Below are 15,941 nucleotides of genomic sequence, written 5' to 3'. Positions count from 1 at the left end.
AAGGGTATGTGGGCAGAAGACTACATACAGAGTTTTGGGTTTTCAGTAGCAGTCCTGTGTGTGCAGTAACATCTAGTTCTGCTCTTAATGTCTTTCATCTATGTTAATTCCAAGTACCATTCATTAGACCAGGCCATTAAGTATAGAGGTTCATTCTATTAACAGCAGGTGACGATGACAACTGTTTCACATGTTGTATTGAATTTCATTCTACATGCCTTGAAGCTGTGTATGATTTTGCAGAGATCATGTGGTACTTGCTGGGGCTGTTCTGTGATGGTCCCTTATGAGGGTGCTAATGCTGATTCAAGGCACAGTGAATTAAAAAACACAAATTTATATCAATTACTTTCTTCTCTTTTTCATCTTGCTGGGCAAAGCGGAAGCTTCCTTGCCACAACCAAGTTTTATTTCCTAAAGGAAAGCTAGGCAGATGGGTAACCTATATGCATTACCACCTTTTTGCAATAATTGGACTAAACTTTGTCCTGAAGAGGTGAAACGTATTTTCAGAGCAAATGAAACCCGGCTAAGGGAACTTGCCATTTAGGTAACTTCACAGGCAGAGAAGCCCAAGATCTGATAGAGAAGGGAAATGGTGAATTTTAATTCATTTGTTTAAAAAGATAATTTAATAAAAGAACTTGCAGCTTAGGAAGAGACCAGTCTGTATAGCTAGCACACAGGTTGCTATGAACCTTTGCATAAAAATGTAATAAGAAAAGAAAAACACAAGATGGAAGACTGGAAGGTACCTGCTTCTCCCCTAAGAGCCTTCTCAACAGCAACTCCCCTCTCCTCCAGCTGCCTTTGCTTCTCTTCTACTTGCTCCAGCTGTCGTTGGATAATCTATGGGAAAAGAGGGAAAACACACACATAGGTTCCCATTCTCCTGTGTTCAAATGGCAGGATACTAATTTCAAGAATCTCCAGTGCTTCCAAAGCAGACCAGCGCCACCTAAGAGCTGTTCCAGAGGAACACCAGAGGGGCCTTAAGGTTTTGTAACTGATGATCAACTCCTGGGGGAAAAGAGAGCATTGATGTTTTCCAAACAGTGGCCCATCTGGGAATTTTCCCCCCAAGTACCTGGTTGGGCAACATGCTCTCTATGTGCCCTTAAAAATGGTGGGTGAAGGATTCAGGGTGTGCACACTATGGGGACCAGGGGCTCGTCTGCACTTTTGCTTTCCCCCAGAGAAATCTACTCTTTAGCACTGAAGAGTGGGTTTTCATGAGGCAAGCAGCGGGGCGAACAGAAAACTTCTCGGACTCGTGCTTTCTAGGCATGGGACAAGCAAAGTATGGACAAGCCCTAGATGTGTGGGAAGTACTCACACACCTTTCTCAAAAATACCTTCAAATAATTTGGAATCTTTCCTCAAATCCTATCTTTTCCACAACATCTCTTAACCACAACCCCCTACTATATTTGAGTTATATGAATTCTTCCTCTTGCCCCAGTGCCCACCTTCCTCTCCTTTGTCTCCATTTGGTCAAAATCTAGACTGAAAGCTCCTCAGGGCAGGGATATGCCTTTTTGTTTGTGCTGCTGTGTGAAATGTCTTCAGGATATTGATAAGTCACACATTCTCCAGCTACTGTTTCGGATCCGTACAAGGCAGAAGTGTACACAGGTATAACGCTTGCAGCTGCTCATACTGGTGTCTTACAAAAGCGGCACTCCAGGCAGTAACAAGAGAGTAATATGTATCAAACCTTACATGTAGGAAGTGCAGTTAATTATGGGAAAACTTCAGGACCATACCAACAGACAGGTCAATGTAATGTGACCTTCCTCGAGACATGCAGTTTGCTGATGCACACTGCAAAGATGTGCACATAGAAGGTCATCTTCTTAAAGGCTCATGAATTTTTCTTCCTGGAAATTATGGATGAAAATTATGGCTTTACCTGAGCCCTGTGTAACCTCTTCAGCTCCTCCTGCTTGGCTTGACGGCGAGCAGCTTTCTGCACCCGCCTGGTCAGTTTGGCATTGAGCTCATCCTCCGTGTATGCTTTCTGCAGCAATAAAGAGAGGAATGCATTTCAGTCCCTTACAACAAAGCTGTCAGCCTCAATAAGTAGGAACAGAAGGTGCTACTTGCTGGGCTTTCTTCTCAGTGGGCAAACTGTCAATTTGAGTGCTAACAGTGCAGTGCGTGGGCCTTGGTGCAGAAGTAAGGTGTGAAGGAAAGGCATGAATCAGGTGCAAAGCAGTGATTTAACAGAGAGCTTCCAGTTACAGCTGCATTCTCTTCAATTCTCCTTGTGGCTTGCCCTAAAGATAGGAGGTGTCCCTGATTTCATCAACTTTCTTACAAAGAAGGGAGCCTATTGTATTACTTTTTGACCTAGGCAAAGTAAAAAAAATAAACCCATGACCAAATCATCTTACGAAGTAGGCTGAGAGTTCGTTGTAGATTAAAGCACACGGTATACTGCCTATTTCCTTGTGCTACCATGAGTCCAGGTTGCAACTCCTACCAATCACTTAATCAGCAGGGCATGGAACCACTCAACCTGCATTTTCAATGCAACAATAGAGGAAACTCATGATCTAAAGGCCTGTGTAATGCACTAAAGGCCTATGTAATCACTTCAACCTGCAAGAGGGAATAATGGCGATATGAATTCTTTCCTATATTAAAAAGTCAATTCTTAGCACATACAAAACTAGAACACAATGAGGAAAGCTACACAAATATCCTTCCAGCTAACATAAAAACATTCTAGGCAAGCATACAACTGTGAGAGCACCCTAACGGCAGTCTTAAATGGTCAAGTAGCAGTTGTGTCACATGGGCCTGCTGATCATACAACTTAACTATAAATTTGTGGGGTGAACTAGCTCTATGGGGTTATAAGCTGCCTATGTCTTCTAGTTTTATGGACACATGCTCCAGTGTCTTTTAAACATCTTGTCAAAATCATTAATATACACAACTAGTTTCAAGATAGACATGCAACTTACAGAGTTGCTTTGGGGCTGAGAATTCACATCCATGTTGTAACAAGATGTGTGGAGCATGTGTTTTCCTAACCTATTATCCTCCCTTGACAATTCAGAGCAGCCCCCATTGACACAAATATCCCAGCATCCCCTATTACCTTCATGCCATTTTAAAAAATCAAGTCAACAAGATTTGGGTGGCTGAAATCCTGGTCAGATTAGAGATTGGAAGTCATTAGCGTTACCAGAGTTTATTAGTGCTAAAAAAATGCTAAATCACAGGAAGATCACTTTGGAGCCCCACAAAGCCCATACCTAACATTTTCACCGGTAGCTTATGTAAGTATTTGGCCACAGAATGTGTAAAAGTGATGTGTTTGCCCTGAGAAAAGCAAATCCGTGAATTGCCTCTTTCACTGTTTTCTTATTCAAGACTCCAACCTGAAACCAAGTGCTACTTCTCATATTATTTTTATATGTTAAAATCCACACTTCAGCAGGAAAACCTGCATTTCCTAAGCTGAGAATGCTTGCACATTTCTTTCCCATTTGGCTCAATGTATGCATCAAGAAGTTAAAGCATATACTACGCCAAAAGAAGAAAACACACCGGGATGACAACTCTCACACTACAATGTGCACGCCTTCATAGATGTGTAGATTTCGACACACAAAATGGTAACATGAGAATATAACCGGTGAGCAGAGTTGGAAGGCATGGCTGCACAACAAACTTGATACTGGTTTCTCCCAAGAATCTTGAGAACTGTAGCTTGCTGAGAAGTCAGTTTGACATATCTAGGTCACACTCACATAGAACTCAAGAGTTCCTTAGGGAAATGGAACAGGTACAAAACCAATTACAGCCACTGATGTGAATGTGCTTAGAATGGGAAGAGGGGCAACTGAGGTGATATTGTGATACCCCAGCTTTTATCAATAATTCAGAATTAACCAAATGATTTGGAGAACTGTGGGAATGAACACAAGTATTTGCAAAAGTTGTTGTTGGTAAAATGATGCTTGTTTTGTGCACTCTACCTATGTGTATACTTATATTTTTACACTGACATATGAGTGTACAGAAACATATCAATAAATTATAATGGCCAAGGCTACTGTGTGGCATGGTGATTAGAGTAGAGGACTACAATTGGGGAGATCCAAGCTCAAATCTCCATTCAGCTCACTGGGTGACCTTCAGCTGATCTCTTCCTCTCAGCTTACCCTACCTATCAGGGTTGTTGTGAGGATAAAATGGGGAAATCTTGTAAGCCACCTTGATCTCCTTGGAGGATGAGCGGAATAAAAATGCAATAAATAATAAAGTAAAATAATTTCAATTTATACCAGATATAAGTAAGTACCTAATATGTCCAGCAAAATACCCTTTAAAACCTTTTTAAAAAGCAACAAACCAAGATCAACAGGTTCTCTCTCTCTGGTTGATCCTTGATGCACATACTGCATGCATTTCAAGTGAGCATGAAGGTTTAGGATTTGACATTTCCTTGATCAGGTTGTCCTTATTTTCTTTTAACCATTTCATACATGCACAGTCAGGAATTACATTAGTACAAACAAAGGCAGGGAGATGGGACATAGACTATAGTTCTGGTAGGTTAATAATGGGAATGCATGCAACTGTGGCCAGTCAATGAGAATGGAGACACTACCTTTGATGCGTATGATCTCTTGAATGCCAAGGCGTGTGGGACGTAAATCGACTTTAAAAGGGGGAGGGGGAAGGAATGGCAAAGGCAAAAATAAATAAATAATAAAACCCACACACGTAAAATGGAGCACAGTCAGTTAAACATTAAAACGCTGAAAACAAAATGAACAGTAACAAACACAAAGGTTGCTCGATGTGCAACATGGCACTATGTATGAGGGTGAATGCTTCAGAATCAGGAAACACTTGACCAGGCCTGCACTGCCTGTGAGCCAAACCCAAATGCAACCTACAAGCCATGTATTGTGTAGCCTGTCAGATGTACAACCCTACCCCCTACCCAACCCCCGCTGCCAATTTTGGTAGCCACAGGCAACAGAAAGAGTTGGTTCATCAAAGTCTTGGTGCACTAATCTACATGGCTTGGGAGCACTGTTCAGCTTGGGAGATGGCAGGGATCACAACTTGTGGAAGTCCAGGCCAGACCAATTTAGGTACAACATAGCAACAAAGCAGCTGTTTTTAATTAAGAGACGTTATTATTGTTGCTCAGCCTACTGATTCACTATCATAGGCTTAAATGCATGCAGAAGCTTAATTCTCTTTGCTCCTGCATGAACAGTAAAAAGAGGATTACACAGAGCCCTCTCCTTGTTTCACTCTTCTGTTGCTTGCATCCTTGCCTGGGCCAAGGCAGAAGCAAATGGAAGTTTGCAGAGCAGGTGGATTGGAAGAAAAGGGTTCTGCAAAAATAGTCACACAACTATTTCTTGTCTAATGAAACTGTGTATGAATGCCTAGTCTGACATTCAATTCTGACTCCAATCTTCTACTTGAATTGAGATTTACCTTTACAGACGTTATGGTTTTCCACAGGGCACCTAGGCATCCTTCCACCCTGTTTTCACTGGAAAGCACTCAGTTAAACAATTTTGCAAATGAAAATTTGCACGTGGTGCTGCTTTGGATAGTTATGCAGGGCAAAGAGCTAAACAGGGCATTGAAGCCCGGTCAATTACCCTGGAAAATCTTCCTCCTCCCCAAGGCATTACCCATCTCAGAAGTGTTATAGCAGGAATGGGGGAACTGTAGCCCTCCAGAAATTGTTGGACTACAACTCCCATCAGTCCCAGGAAGCTCAGCCAAAGGACAGGGATGAATGGTGTCCAGCAGCAGCTAGTAAACCAGAGTTTCCCCATCTCTGTTTCATAGGCTATAAGTGTGACTCTTTTTAAAAAAATGAAATGTGATTTTTCAGAACACTGAATTTTGTGCCCAGTTTTTTTGCAATTGTATGGTACCTTTTATGGAATTGCTTAAAGCACACATGTCACTCTGCCTTTCAGTACTTTCATAGTACACTTAAGGGTAAAGGTAAAGGTACCCCTGACCATTAGGTCCAGTTGTGGCCGACTCGGCGTTGCGGCACTCATCTCGCTTTATTGGCCGAGGGAGCCGGCGTACAGCTTCCGGGTCAGGTGGCCAGCATGACTAAGCCACTTCTGGCGAACGACAGCAGCGCATGGAAACGCTGTTTACCTTCCCGCTGGAGCGATACCTGTTTATCTACTTGGACTTTGACATGCTTTCGAACTGCTAGATGGGCAGGAGCAGGGACCAAGCAACGGGAGCTCACCCCATCGCAGGGATTTGAACTGCCGACCTTCTGATCAGCAAGTCCTAGGCTCTGTGGTTTAACCCACTGCGCCACCCGAGTCCCTTGATTCATAGTACACTTAATCTTCATTAAATAAATGCATAAACATGAAGGGAAAACTGAAGTGCAACCAGAGTTTAGACTCTGGGTCCTCCAATGTGACACCCACAGTGTCAAACATCCCCCTTAGCATAAGAGCATAAGAAAAGCCTAGTGGACCAGGCCAAAGGTTGATCTGTTTTGTAACTAGCAGGGGTCCTCCATGACCGTAACAGCCATGACAGTTGGGGACCCCTGCTTTAGACAAAACCTCAGCCTTCATCAGGCTACCAGAGAAGGAAATATTTCCTTGAACAAACAGCCAGATACTAAGTATATCAAATATTTACAACATCAGCACATACACACATACACTGACCAAAGCTCCAAGAAGCACATATCCCACAGGAAGCTATACCAGCATTTATTTAGAAGCTGCTTCTAGTGTTAGACAGCAGACAAAACTAAAGAGCTAATCACAAACATTACAGTAAACCACATCAAACAGGCAACCTTTGGGAAGAGGATCTGGTATTGCAACGAGAGCGCTAGCTGCTGGGGTTTGGTCTATAAGCAGTTCATGATCGGTCATGTAGCAGAGAGAAGAAAATACTGGCTCAGGAGGTACACACAAGACCATGCCCTTGCATTCCAGATTAGTAATCAAATTAAGACCGTCCCACAACACCCTGCCATTTCTGTTCTCACAACTCACCAGCATGGAAAACACCACACTGGGGCAGTGAAGAGCAAAGGTGGCTCTATGAAGTACAACTAAGCAACTGCAGTTGTGTATTTCTTCCTCACAGCTGCTCCCCTCTCTCCTTCACTGCAGTCAAGCCATGTATTGTCACTGACACAATCCTGCAGCCTGCTCCTGATCTCTCTACTGAGGTGAGGGAGCTGCTTTGTTTTATGCATCCCAGCTCAATATCAGAACTGGAGAGGATTAGTTAGTCCATGGAACGTTTAACCATCCTTTCATCCATGTAACTGGAGGAGTTAAGATTGGTAAAATGACCAATTACTTCTACTCTTTCAGTGCATATTCCTTCTTGATGCAACTCTCAATGCATATTAATAACAGTTCTTTGCTGAGGATTAAGATACCTGGAATGTCTGCAATATTCAAAATACACAACAAAACAACCATTAAGCACTCCAATGGCTATTTAGGGGTGAAGTAATTCTCACTCTTCATCACATGTTGGCCACCTGTGTGAATCAGATGTGGTAGAAGCGCTAACCAATCCATGCTAAGCAGCTATATGAACGTTGAGGCAGCTTCGGGACTCTAAGCCAGGGATTGGGTACCAAGGCCCTACAGATGTTGCTGGGCTGCAACTCCCACCCTCCCTGTCTATTGCCTATGTTGGCTGGGGAAGGTTGAAGTGGGAATCCCACAACATCTGGAAGGCCACAGGTTCCCACTTCTGCTCTGTGCAGACATGAATAAGTAACTGCTTCATGACTTATCAGAACCCACCACATTGTTACTACTACCCTCTCCCATGATGCTGTTTCCAGCATCCCCAGGTACCTCCTCCTTCCTTTGCATCCCAGATGTAATGTGGAACCTGCCAGGAAAAGCCTGAAGGCAAGCATGTGGGAAGTTGCGGGGGGGGGGGGCAGGGAAGGGTCCAATAAAAAACAACAACAGCTCAAATATAGGTATGTTAAACATGGGAAGAAACTCAGCGTCTGAAAGACAGTCACATTTACAAGCTTACATCATCATCCTTGGACAGCTGCCTGAGCTGTAATTTATCATCAAAGATAAAAGTGGCCAGTCTGAGTGCTTACTCACAAGCAGATCTTTTAGCAGGAAAAAGTACAGATTATTTACTCGACATGCAAATAATCATACTTGCAAATAAGACCTCCATCTTGCCATTTGAAACAGCGCTTGTAGGGTGTTCTTCACTGTCACAAAACTGAACAGTGCAAGGAACTTAGCACCTCTTTGATGAGGTAGTGACTTTCCCATAAAGCTTGGAAATTGAGTCCTAAACCAGTGATATGGTTTGTCATGCCATTCCCAGTACACATCGGAGGAACAACAACTGGAACAAACATACCAGCTTTGCAAGCTGCATCTCATTCTCAACAGGAACAATGTGAGATGATAAATTGATGCTACAGATCACACAACTCAGGTTGAGACATAGCTAGTGGAATCATTTGGGAAAGAGATCCAGCATTCCAGGCCATAAGTGAGGATTCCTCAGGAGGACCTATATTTCTGGATCAATGTGTTTGTTCTATACCCCAGTGGACAACTGATATAAAGCAATTAAGTGGTCAGTGTGCTAAATATGCATGTCACAGTTCCTACATTTGCTAAAAGTGTGTTTGTATAGATAGGCAGATCATTTGACCTATGTAGATACCATATATAGTTATTAATAGATGTGAAAAGCAATGTTCTTCATAAACGCTGAGTTTTTACAGTATAATCCCAGATATATCCAAAAGTGGGCTTTTGTCTGCAGGTTTCTTCCAGCCCAGCTAAAGTAAATTGATAGGCAATATTAAACATTAATCACTTCAGCTTTCCTAAGGTTTTATTATTTATCTTGGCTTTGAAAGAGCACAGCTAGCTCAACATTTCCCACCCAGTTTAATCTTACCTCTCGCTTGGATCTCTGTGAAGAGCGCTCTAAGACGTCATCGTTGGAGAGGTCAGAGTCCTCAGAGAAGCTTAAGTGTCGACGTAGTTGCAAATCTGCGATGGTAAAGAAACAAATCAGATGACACAGCCAGAGGAGCAGCTGGCATCATAATGAACTTAGATGATGAGTCTCTTGAAGTCTGAAAAAAATAACACACCACCCGCTGCTGCTACATTGACTAGAACAGACACCCCTTTCTCCCGGAGCAATGCCCTGGCCGTTTGTGATTCCCCCTCCCCATTTTTAATGATGTTCTTTGACATCTGTGTGCTCAACTTCTTTAATGCTGAAGGACACATTTCTCCTCCATGGTCCCTACTAAATTTATTTCTAACCACATCACTGAGAGCCATGGTGGTGCAGTGGTTACAGTGTCAAACTGGGCAGGAACTGGGGAGACTCGGGTTCAAATCCTCACTTGGTCATGAAGTTCACTGGGTGACCTTGAGGTATTCACCTAGCCTATCTCACAGGGTTGTTGTTGTGAAGATAAAAAGGAGTGTGTGTTTATGCATCTATGAGTTCGGTGGAAGAAAGCAAATAGACACCAGGTTTATCTGTCCCTGTTTTACCTACAGTAAGACTACATCCCTCCTCTTCTGTGACATGGGAAAGAGATACCGTGCTACTGGCATTAATTATAATAATCTGCAGAAGATCTAAGAGTGTGACCTTTTTGCACCTCCACTAGTAACTTTCTCAGATGCCTTGATTTATACTTCTTCAATACTTTTCTTCAAAAAGCAGTGTAGATGTTTCTTGAAGAACAGCTGGGACTTATTCTTTCCATGCCAAGCAAGTTATCCGGAAGGTATGCTACCAATTAGGCCGATACCATTGCAACTGGAATGGAAGTTTATGAGCTGGGCCTCAAGCTGCAAGTTGCTGAATATTTCTGATTTTGTCTGAGGCACCATTATTACTTATTCTCCAGATAATCAACCTGCTATTTTAAAAGTTATAAACTGAGTCAGACAATATATGAGAAAACCATCAGATCACTCAGAACACTATCCTCCAAACGGATTTGTCCAAGTGGCTTAAAATAAGAGCAGGGCACAGAACCAGATGAACCTAATCCTAAACTCCCAAGCGTGGTTGACAATGAAGCAGACTGTTCATACTGACTTCACCAGGCTTGAGATGGGAACTGGGGGGAGAAAACGATGACTCATACATCAAGCCTAACACTGCTGCTGATTCAAATATCCCTAGAGTCTGGGTGTTGCAGCAAAATGGAAACTCATGGATGTGTCCAGTCATGCCTCACAAAACTAGGCCACACATGGGATCTTTTGTAGCCCATTTGGGGCCCTTGGATAAAACAGCTGCTCCCAGTTAGACAGGGGACAGTAATACCACTGGGTAGCTGTGTACCCCTCCCCCAAATGTGCATGCCTATGAATATGCTGCTTAGGAGTAGGGGGCTAATTCTCAATCATCATCAGAGCAACTGCCCCCCCCCCCCGCAATCCGGCCTCTTTCCCACAAGAAAGCTGTTTCAACAATTTCATTTTTAAAAGAGAAAGAGGTTGCAAGAATTGAAGGAGTCCCTGAAAGCACCCACAGAAAATATACATGTGCCTTGCATACATCACTTCAAAGGGAGCGTGTGGTGTGTTGTTCGCCAGATACCATCCATGACTGCTTGGAACTGGGGTACATGAACATCCAGAGGAACACATATTCCTATTCCTCGAGCTAAAACTAGAAATCCCATGCTTTTGTAAAATACTATTTTTTTCATGCTTTCCTTGTTCCTCTTCTGCCTTTTTATGCTTATCTCTCCCCTCCCCCCTTAATCACCTCCCAAATCACAGGTTACATTGCTCAAATATCTCTTGGGCTCATATTCTGTGCACGGAAGGAATCTGCAAAAGATTTTCAGGTTCACTAAAGAATACAGTCAGTGACACTATACCTGCTGCTCTAACTATTGGAGATGCCTTATGCTTCCCAGAATCCACTGTGGCCCCACTGGAAGGTGTACTAGGGCAGGACTTGTCATCTGTCTTTTTCTTCTTGTCTTTCTTATAGCCAGAGAACACAGACTTCCACAGTGATTTGGGCTTCGTGGCTTCCTCAGCCGCACTGCTGGATTTGTCAGAGAGCTTGCTGTCATTCTTGGACTTCTTCTCCTTTTTGTTCTTGCGGGGGGAGAAGAGAGAAGTCCTTTTCTTACTCTTCCCTCCAGAGCCTTCTGAGGATGTGACTGACCCATCACGCCCACTGGTGTCTGCAAAGGGTGAAAAGAACCTGTCACTACTAGCCTCGTGTTTCAGCGTGGGGCCTTCGCCAGCTTTCATACCCAAATGCTTCTGGGATTCAAAATACAGCTCTTTGGTCTTTGAAGGCATGGTAGATGCCTTGTGCAACTTGGCAGCGCCAGCAGCATTGGCCATCTCCAGCTCTTTCATCTTGCATAGCTGCTTAGCCATGGCATCGCGTAAGGCCTGGCTCTTGATGGACTTCTCTCTGGCTCTCATTCTTTCCTCTGCTAGCTCCTTCGCTTCTGCAGAGACTTGAGAGAGGCCTCTCTTTTGCTGGCTCCCCCCTTCCATTGATGGTGGCCCACCATTCTCCTTAACAAAATGTAGGTGAAGAGACTTCTCTGGCCTCGGTCTACTGGGGGGCGTGTAATATTTTTCATGGATGCTCGAATCCTCAGTCCTCTCATCGTAAGTGTCCTCCACGTCATCGGCAAATGGTATCTCATCTACACTCTCCACAAATGATTTCCGTACCTCCTCTCTGGAGGGCTGGGATGGCTCCCTGGCTGGCCGGATCCTTTCATTGGCTGCTGGTGGCGGGTGAGGTGTTTGCATAGAAGCCGGCTTAGACTCAGCCTCGTTCTGCCAAGTTGCCTGGTGCCTTTTTCTCCGTAGTGTTGCTGGCTCTTCGTTTTGAGGTGGTGGAGGAGGAGGGCTGGATGGAGGAGTGAGCATGGTGGAATCGGAGGTGTTGAAACTCTGGCTGGCCAATGTTCTCATGTTTGATGAACTGCCCTGAAGACCCAGTCCAGAACTGCTGGACAGCTCTCTCTTAACATCACTCAAATTTTTCAACTCTCTCTCTGATGGGGACTTTGGAGTCAGCAAAGAAAACTGCTCACTGTCTAGCTTTGCTGTGACTGGCTTCTTTGACTGAGGTTTTACAATGTGGATCCCCTTCTCTTCTGAAATACGCTCAGGGGTGTATGTTTTCAGGGGGGCAGACTCAAGGGGGGAAATGGTAAAGCTTGGCTCTGGTCCCCTGCTTCTGTTCACAGGGGTGAGACCCAAACTCCTCCGGATTTCAGCACTCTTCATCCAGAACTCCTCCACAAGATTATTCCTTTTCAAAGCTTCTTCTGCTGTGGTAGGGCTCCCCAATTTTTCCATCTCTCCATCTTGATTTTTTAGGGCAAGCTTGGCCAAAGGAGTGGAAGTTAAGGCTGGGACTGGCTGGAAACACACAGGTTCCCCTGGAGATTGAATGGATGCTTCACCAGAAGGTAAAGGCTGTGAACAAATAGGCAAGGGGGTGGCAGGTGGAGATGCAGGTGCTGCAGGAGTTGCTGGCTGCGATTTTACAGGTGATGTTGGTGTGATAGTCTCAGGCATTGCAACTGGCTGGGACCGTATTGGAGAAAGTGGTGCAGGTGGGCTTTTGACTTTTTGGTCATCAGAGATCTTGACTTGCGCCTCCTCTCCTGGGAGGAACGGTTCAGGGAAAAACCGTACATCTGGGGATTCAGCTTTGCAGGGCGCTGTTGCAAGAAGCTCCTTTGAGTCCTACACAGACAGATATAAAACACAGAGCATCATCAGTGGAACAAAACACCCACCAGCAGGTTCTAGACCAAGGAGTTCCAAACTTTGTACATATACCAGCTGCTCCATGTTTGCCACAGACCCCTAGATTGTTACGAGCAATTCTGGGAAATATTCTAGAATGCACACTCTCCTCATATGAGGAGGATGCAATATTGCTGGCTGCAGGGATCTGGATTGCCAGTGTGTCACCTACAGGGAAAGTACTGAACAAGTAGACCCAAGCAGGATTGAAAAATGGGTGGCCAAGACCGCAAAGGTCCTAAGTGGGAAGAGAACCTAACCCTGGGGGAGAGGGGGACAGGAGAACTGTCCCCATGTTGCAGGTTGGTTTCTCATACTTGTTTATGGCCCCCATGGTGATAGCTGATGCAGAAGTTTGTTTGTGGGAGTGGTAGTGACGTGGGTCCAGCTCAGGCAGCCGCTACCTGCCATATACTGGTGGTGGCAACAGCAACAATAGCTGAGTAAGAAGCGGCCATAGAGTAAAGTGGTGTGGCATCGTTGGTGGTGGCGGTGGTGGTGGCTGGGTCTAAACTGAGCTAAGACACGTTGGGAGCATTGACATGGGAGAGGGAAGGTGGCAAACAGACCTGGCACATACACTAGTCATCCACCAAGGGTGAAGTTCCGCTGACTACAGTGATCTGTTCCCAGCAAGAAGCATGCTGGTGAAGAAGAACCCAGCAAGACTGAACCCTTCTGCATTCTGCAGTGCAGTTGGGGAAGCAAGAAAGAAGAAACAATTTCTCCTTCCCTGTCCCAGTTGCATAGGATCTAAAAGAACCAAACTAAATATTAACCCAGCCTCCTGAATTGATTTGGGGCAGGACTGGGGAGCATACACAGCCCTTGTAACAAATCACATTTTCCAGTTATAAATATCAGGGAGGATTTTGTTTCTAAGAATTCCCATGCAACATTGGGTACTTTCCACTATCAGAATTTAATTCACAACCCTAGCTCTCAACAGATTCAGTAATATGAGGCAAAACAGACAGACAGCTGGTGAATAAGGACCATGATTAAGGACTACAGTACTAGCCAATATGAGTTATTCCTTCTTCAGGCATTATGACAGCTTTACTTTTATATCTATTTAGATGGCTGTGTACTTTTTGGACACTGTGTTCTGTATTGTTCTGTATTTTTTTGAATTTAAGCATTTACGTTGTGCTAAAAAAACCACAAGGCACGTGGATTGTATTTCATAACACTAGTTCAAGTCACACGAAGTGCCAGCAAAGATGATTGTTGGGTGACTTCTGACACATCCTCAAGGAATGACTGACTCAGCTCTGAATAAGTTGGAAAATTGTCCTGCAAAAGACTGAAGTAAAGAAGATTCTGGGAAATGAGTCTTTTACCTACAAATCTATGGGAAAGAATAAGGAGAAAGTCTCATTCCGCCACCGCCCACCCCCCTTGTCACAGAATATAGCCAATTAAAAGTACTGCTTGATACTAGCAAGCTGCTTCTTAACAATCAAAGTAAATCAGCTTTTCAAAAAGCTAAGAAAACTCCAGAGCATGAGGTACGAAAGTCAAACATGGCTTCACCTAAGGCAGGGGTCTGCAACCCACGGCTCCAGAGCCGCATGTGGCTCTTTTACACCTTTGCCGCGGCTCCGGGGCGGATACTAGCGAGGGGAGGAGGCGCATTGTGCGCCCCGACACTCCCCACTGTGGCGGGCGCTGTACTGGCTGTGACGTCGCATGGGGGCGGTGCGTGTGTTAGTCACGCACCGTCCCGACATCACCTTCCCGGTTTTGCGGCTCCCAGTTTTTTTTCTTCGGAAACGGGTCCAAGTGGCTCTTTTTGTCTTAAAGATTGCAGACCCCTAACCTAAGGTGTCAGCTGCCTCACATATTGTATCCATGACCTGAGAGCCTTCTCTGTGATGGTGTCCCCACTGGCCTCCTGTCTTGTAGTGGCCCTTCTTTCATTAGCTTAAAATGATTTTATTTACTCAGGCATTTACAGTGGGGGCGGGGCAGTCATTTGAAAGATGCGTATTTTCTGTTGTTCTATAGACATTTAGCTGATGGGTGGGATATAAATATTTCAATAAATAAATAAATTCTTGTTAATCAAATGAAGAGTAGTGTTTTCTAAATGCATATGCACTGTGTCCTTACAGAATAATAGATGGATGCACTGCGGGCTTTGCTTGCAAAAACAACAAAAATGAGAGCACCAACAGGGATGAGATCACACCTTCTCCATAGGTAGGTTTGTGTTCCTAGGATTCTAAGTGTGTGGAAAGGGCCTGTCTTGATTTTTGAAATATGCTTTAGACTGCTGAGCAACTTTATGAATAATAAATACTGTTATTAAAAGCCACTATTTGTACAAAAGCACAGTGTTCACAAATGATGCCTCTGTTTTGTACTCTGGGTTTTTTCCCCCAAGTACCAAATATAACGTAGGCAGCACTCTCACAAATTCAGTGGCTTCAGCTACCTCAATTAATTTCTTAAAACGCATTCCCATTAATTTTTCACCAATTTTTGTTCTAAGCATATTCATGGCAGAATGTTTGGGACTTGTTTTTATACAGAGATTCCAAACCAATTATTTGTCAGTCCTGTTTCAATGAGAGAAGCACTTCCACATGCATTTATGTTGCAAGCCAATCTATTATAAAGCAACACAAATAAAAATTGAAAATAAGCTTACAAATATTTTGTGTATGGAATCAGGGGTTGTGATCAAGTTTCTCTTTTAACATTTTACTCAGCTGGGTACGCAAGCATTAGCTATTAAGAAAATCACAATCCCTTTTCTTACTTCTTTTTCTTCTTCCTTGTGGTTTTCAGCTGGAGTCGGCAGAGCAGCCCTCTCACACGGTGACTGATCAGGCAGACAAAGCTTGCAAGGGTCTGAAGGAAAACCAACAAATAAGTCCATAATTATTTTAAACCAAATAAAGTGCATTGAGTTTACTGCCGCCTCCTTGCTTATTTCCAGATAGTCAACTTGGTACTTAACTTGAACACTACCATTCCACCCAGTTATACAAGACAGTCACAGTGCTATGGTCAGTGTAGCCTGATGTGATGCATATTACTTGGCAGCAAGTACTATTAAAATGAGTGGCGATTACTCACAAATAGGTATGCACAGGATTGTAG

General features: G+C 43.9%; 1 protein-coding gene across 50 annotated transcripts in view; it reads right to left on the bottom strand.

Moving 5' to 3' along the window:
• Window positions 1-15,941, bottom strand: part of MICAL3 (microtubule associated monooxygenase, calponin and LIM domain containing 3) — a 197,538-nt gene that overhangs the window by 22,372 nt on the left and 159,225 nt on the right. For 36 of the 50 annotated variants that reach the window (XM_083460864.1, XM_083460891.1, XM_083460892.1 and 33 more), the window contains 6 exons: window positions 15,598-15,689; window positions 10,916-12,767; window positions 8,953-9,047; window positions 4,628-4,678; window positions 1,913-2,020; window positions 756-849 (listed from right to left, as the gene is read on the bottom strand). In XM_083460864.1, the coding sequence (XP_083316990.1) occupies window positions 756-849; window positions 1,913-2,020; window positions 4,628-4,678; window positions 8,953-9,047; window positions 10,916-12,767; window positions 15,598-15,689 (2,292 nt within the window). The remainder of the gene's footprint in view (window positions 1-755; window positions 850-1,912; window positions 2,021-4,627; window positions 4,679-8,952; window positions 9,048-10,915; window positions 12,768-15,597; window positions 15,690-15,941) is intronic. The other 14 variants (XM_083460889.1, XM_083460885.1, XM_083460888.1 and 11 more) reach the window with 1 other exon arrangement.

Source organism: Podarcis liolepis (genome assembly GCF_965112155.1).
Source record: "Podarcis liolepis genome assembly, chromosome: 10".
Classification (NCBI taxonomy): Eukaryota; Metazoa; Chordata; class Lepidosauria; order Squamata; family Lacertidae; genus Podarcis; species Podarcis liolepis.
Note: the sequence above shows the minus strand (reverse complement) of the source record. Positions and strands in the feature narration are given on the sequence as shown.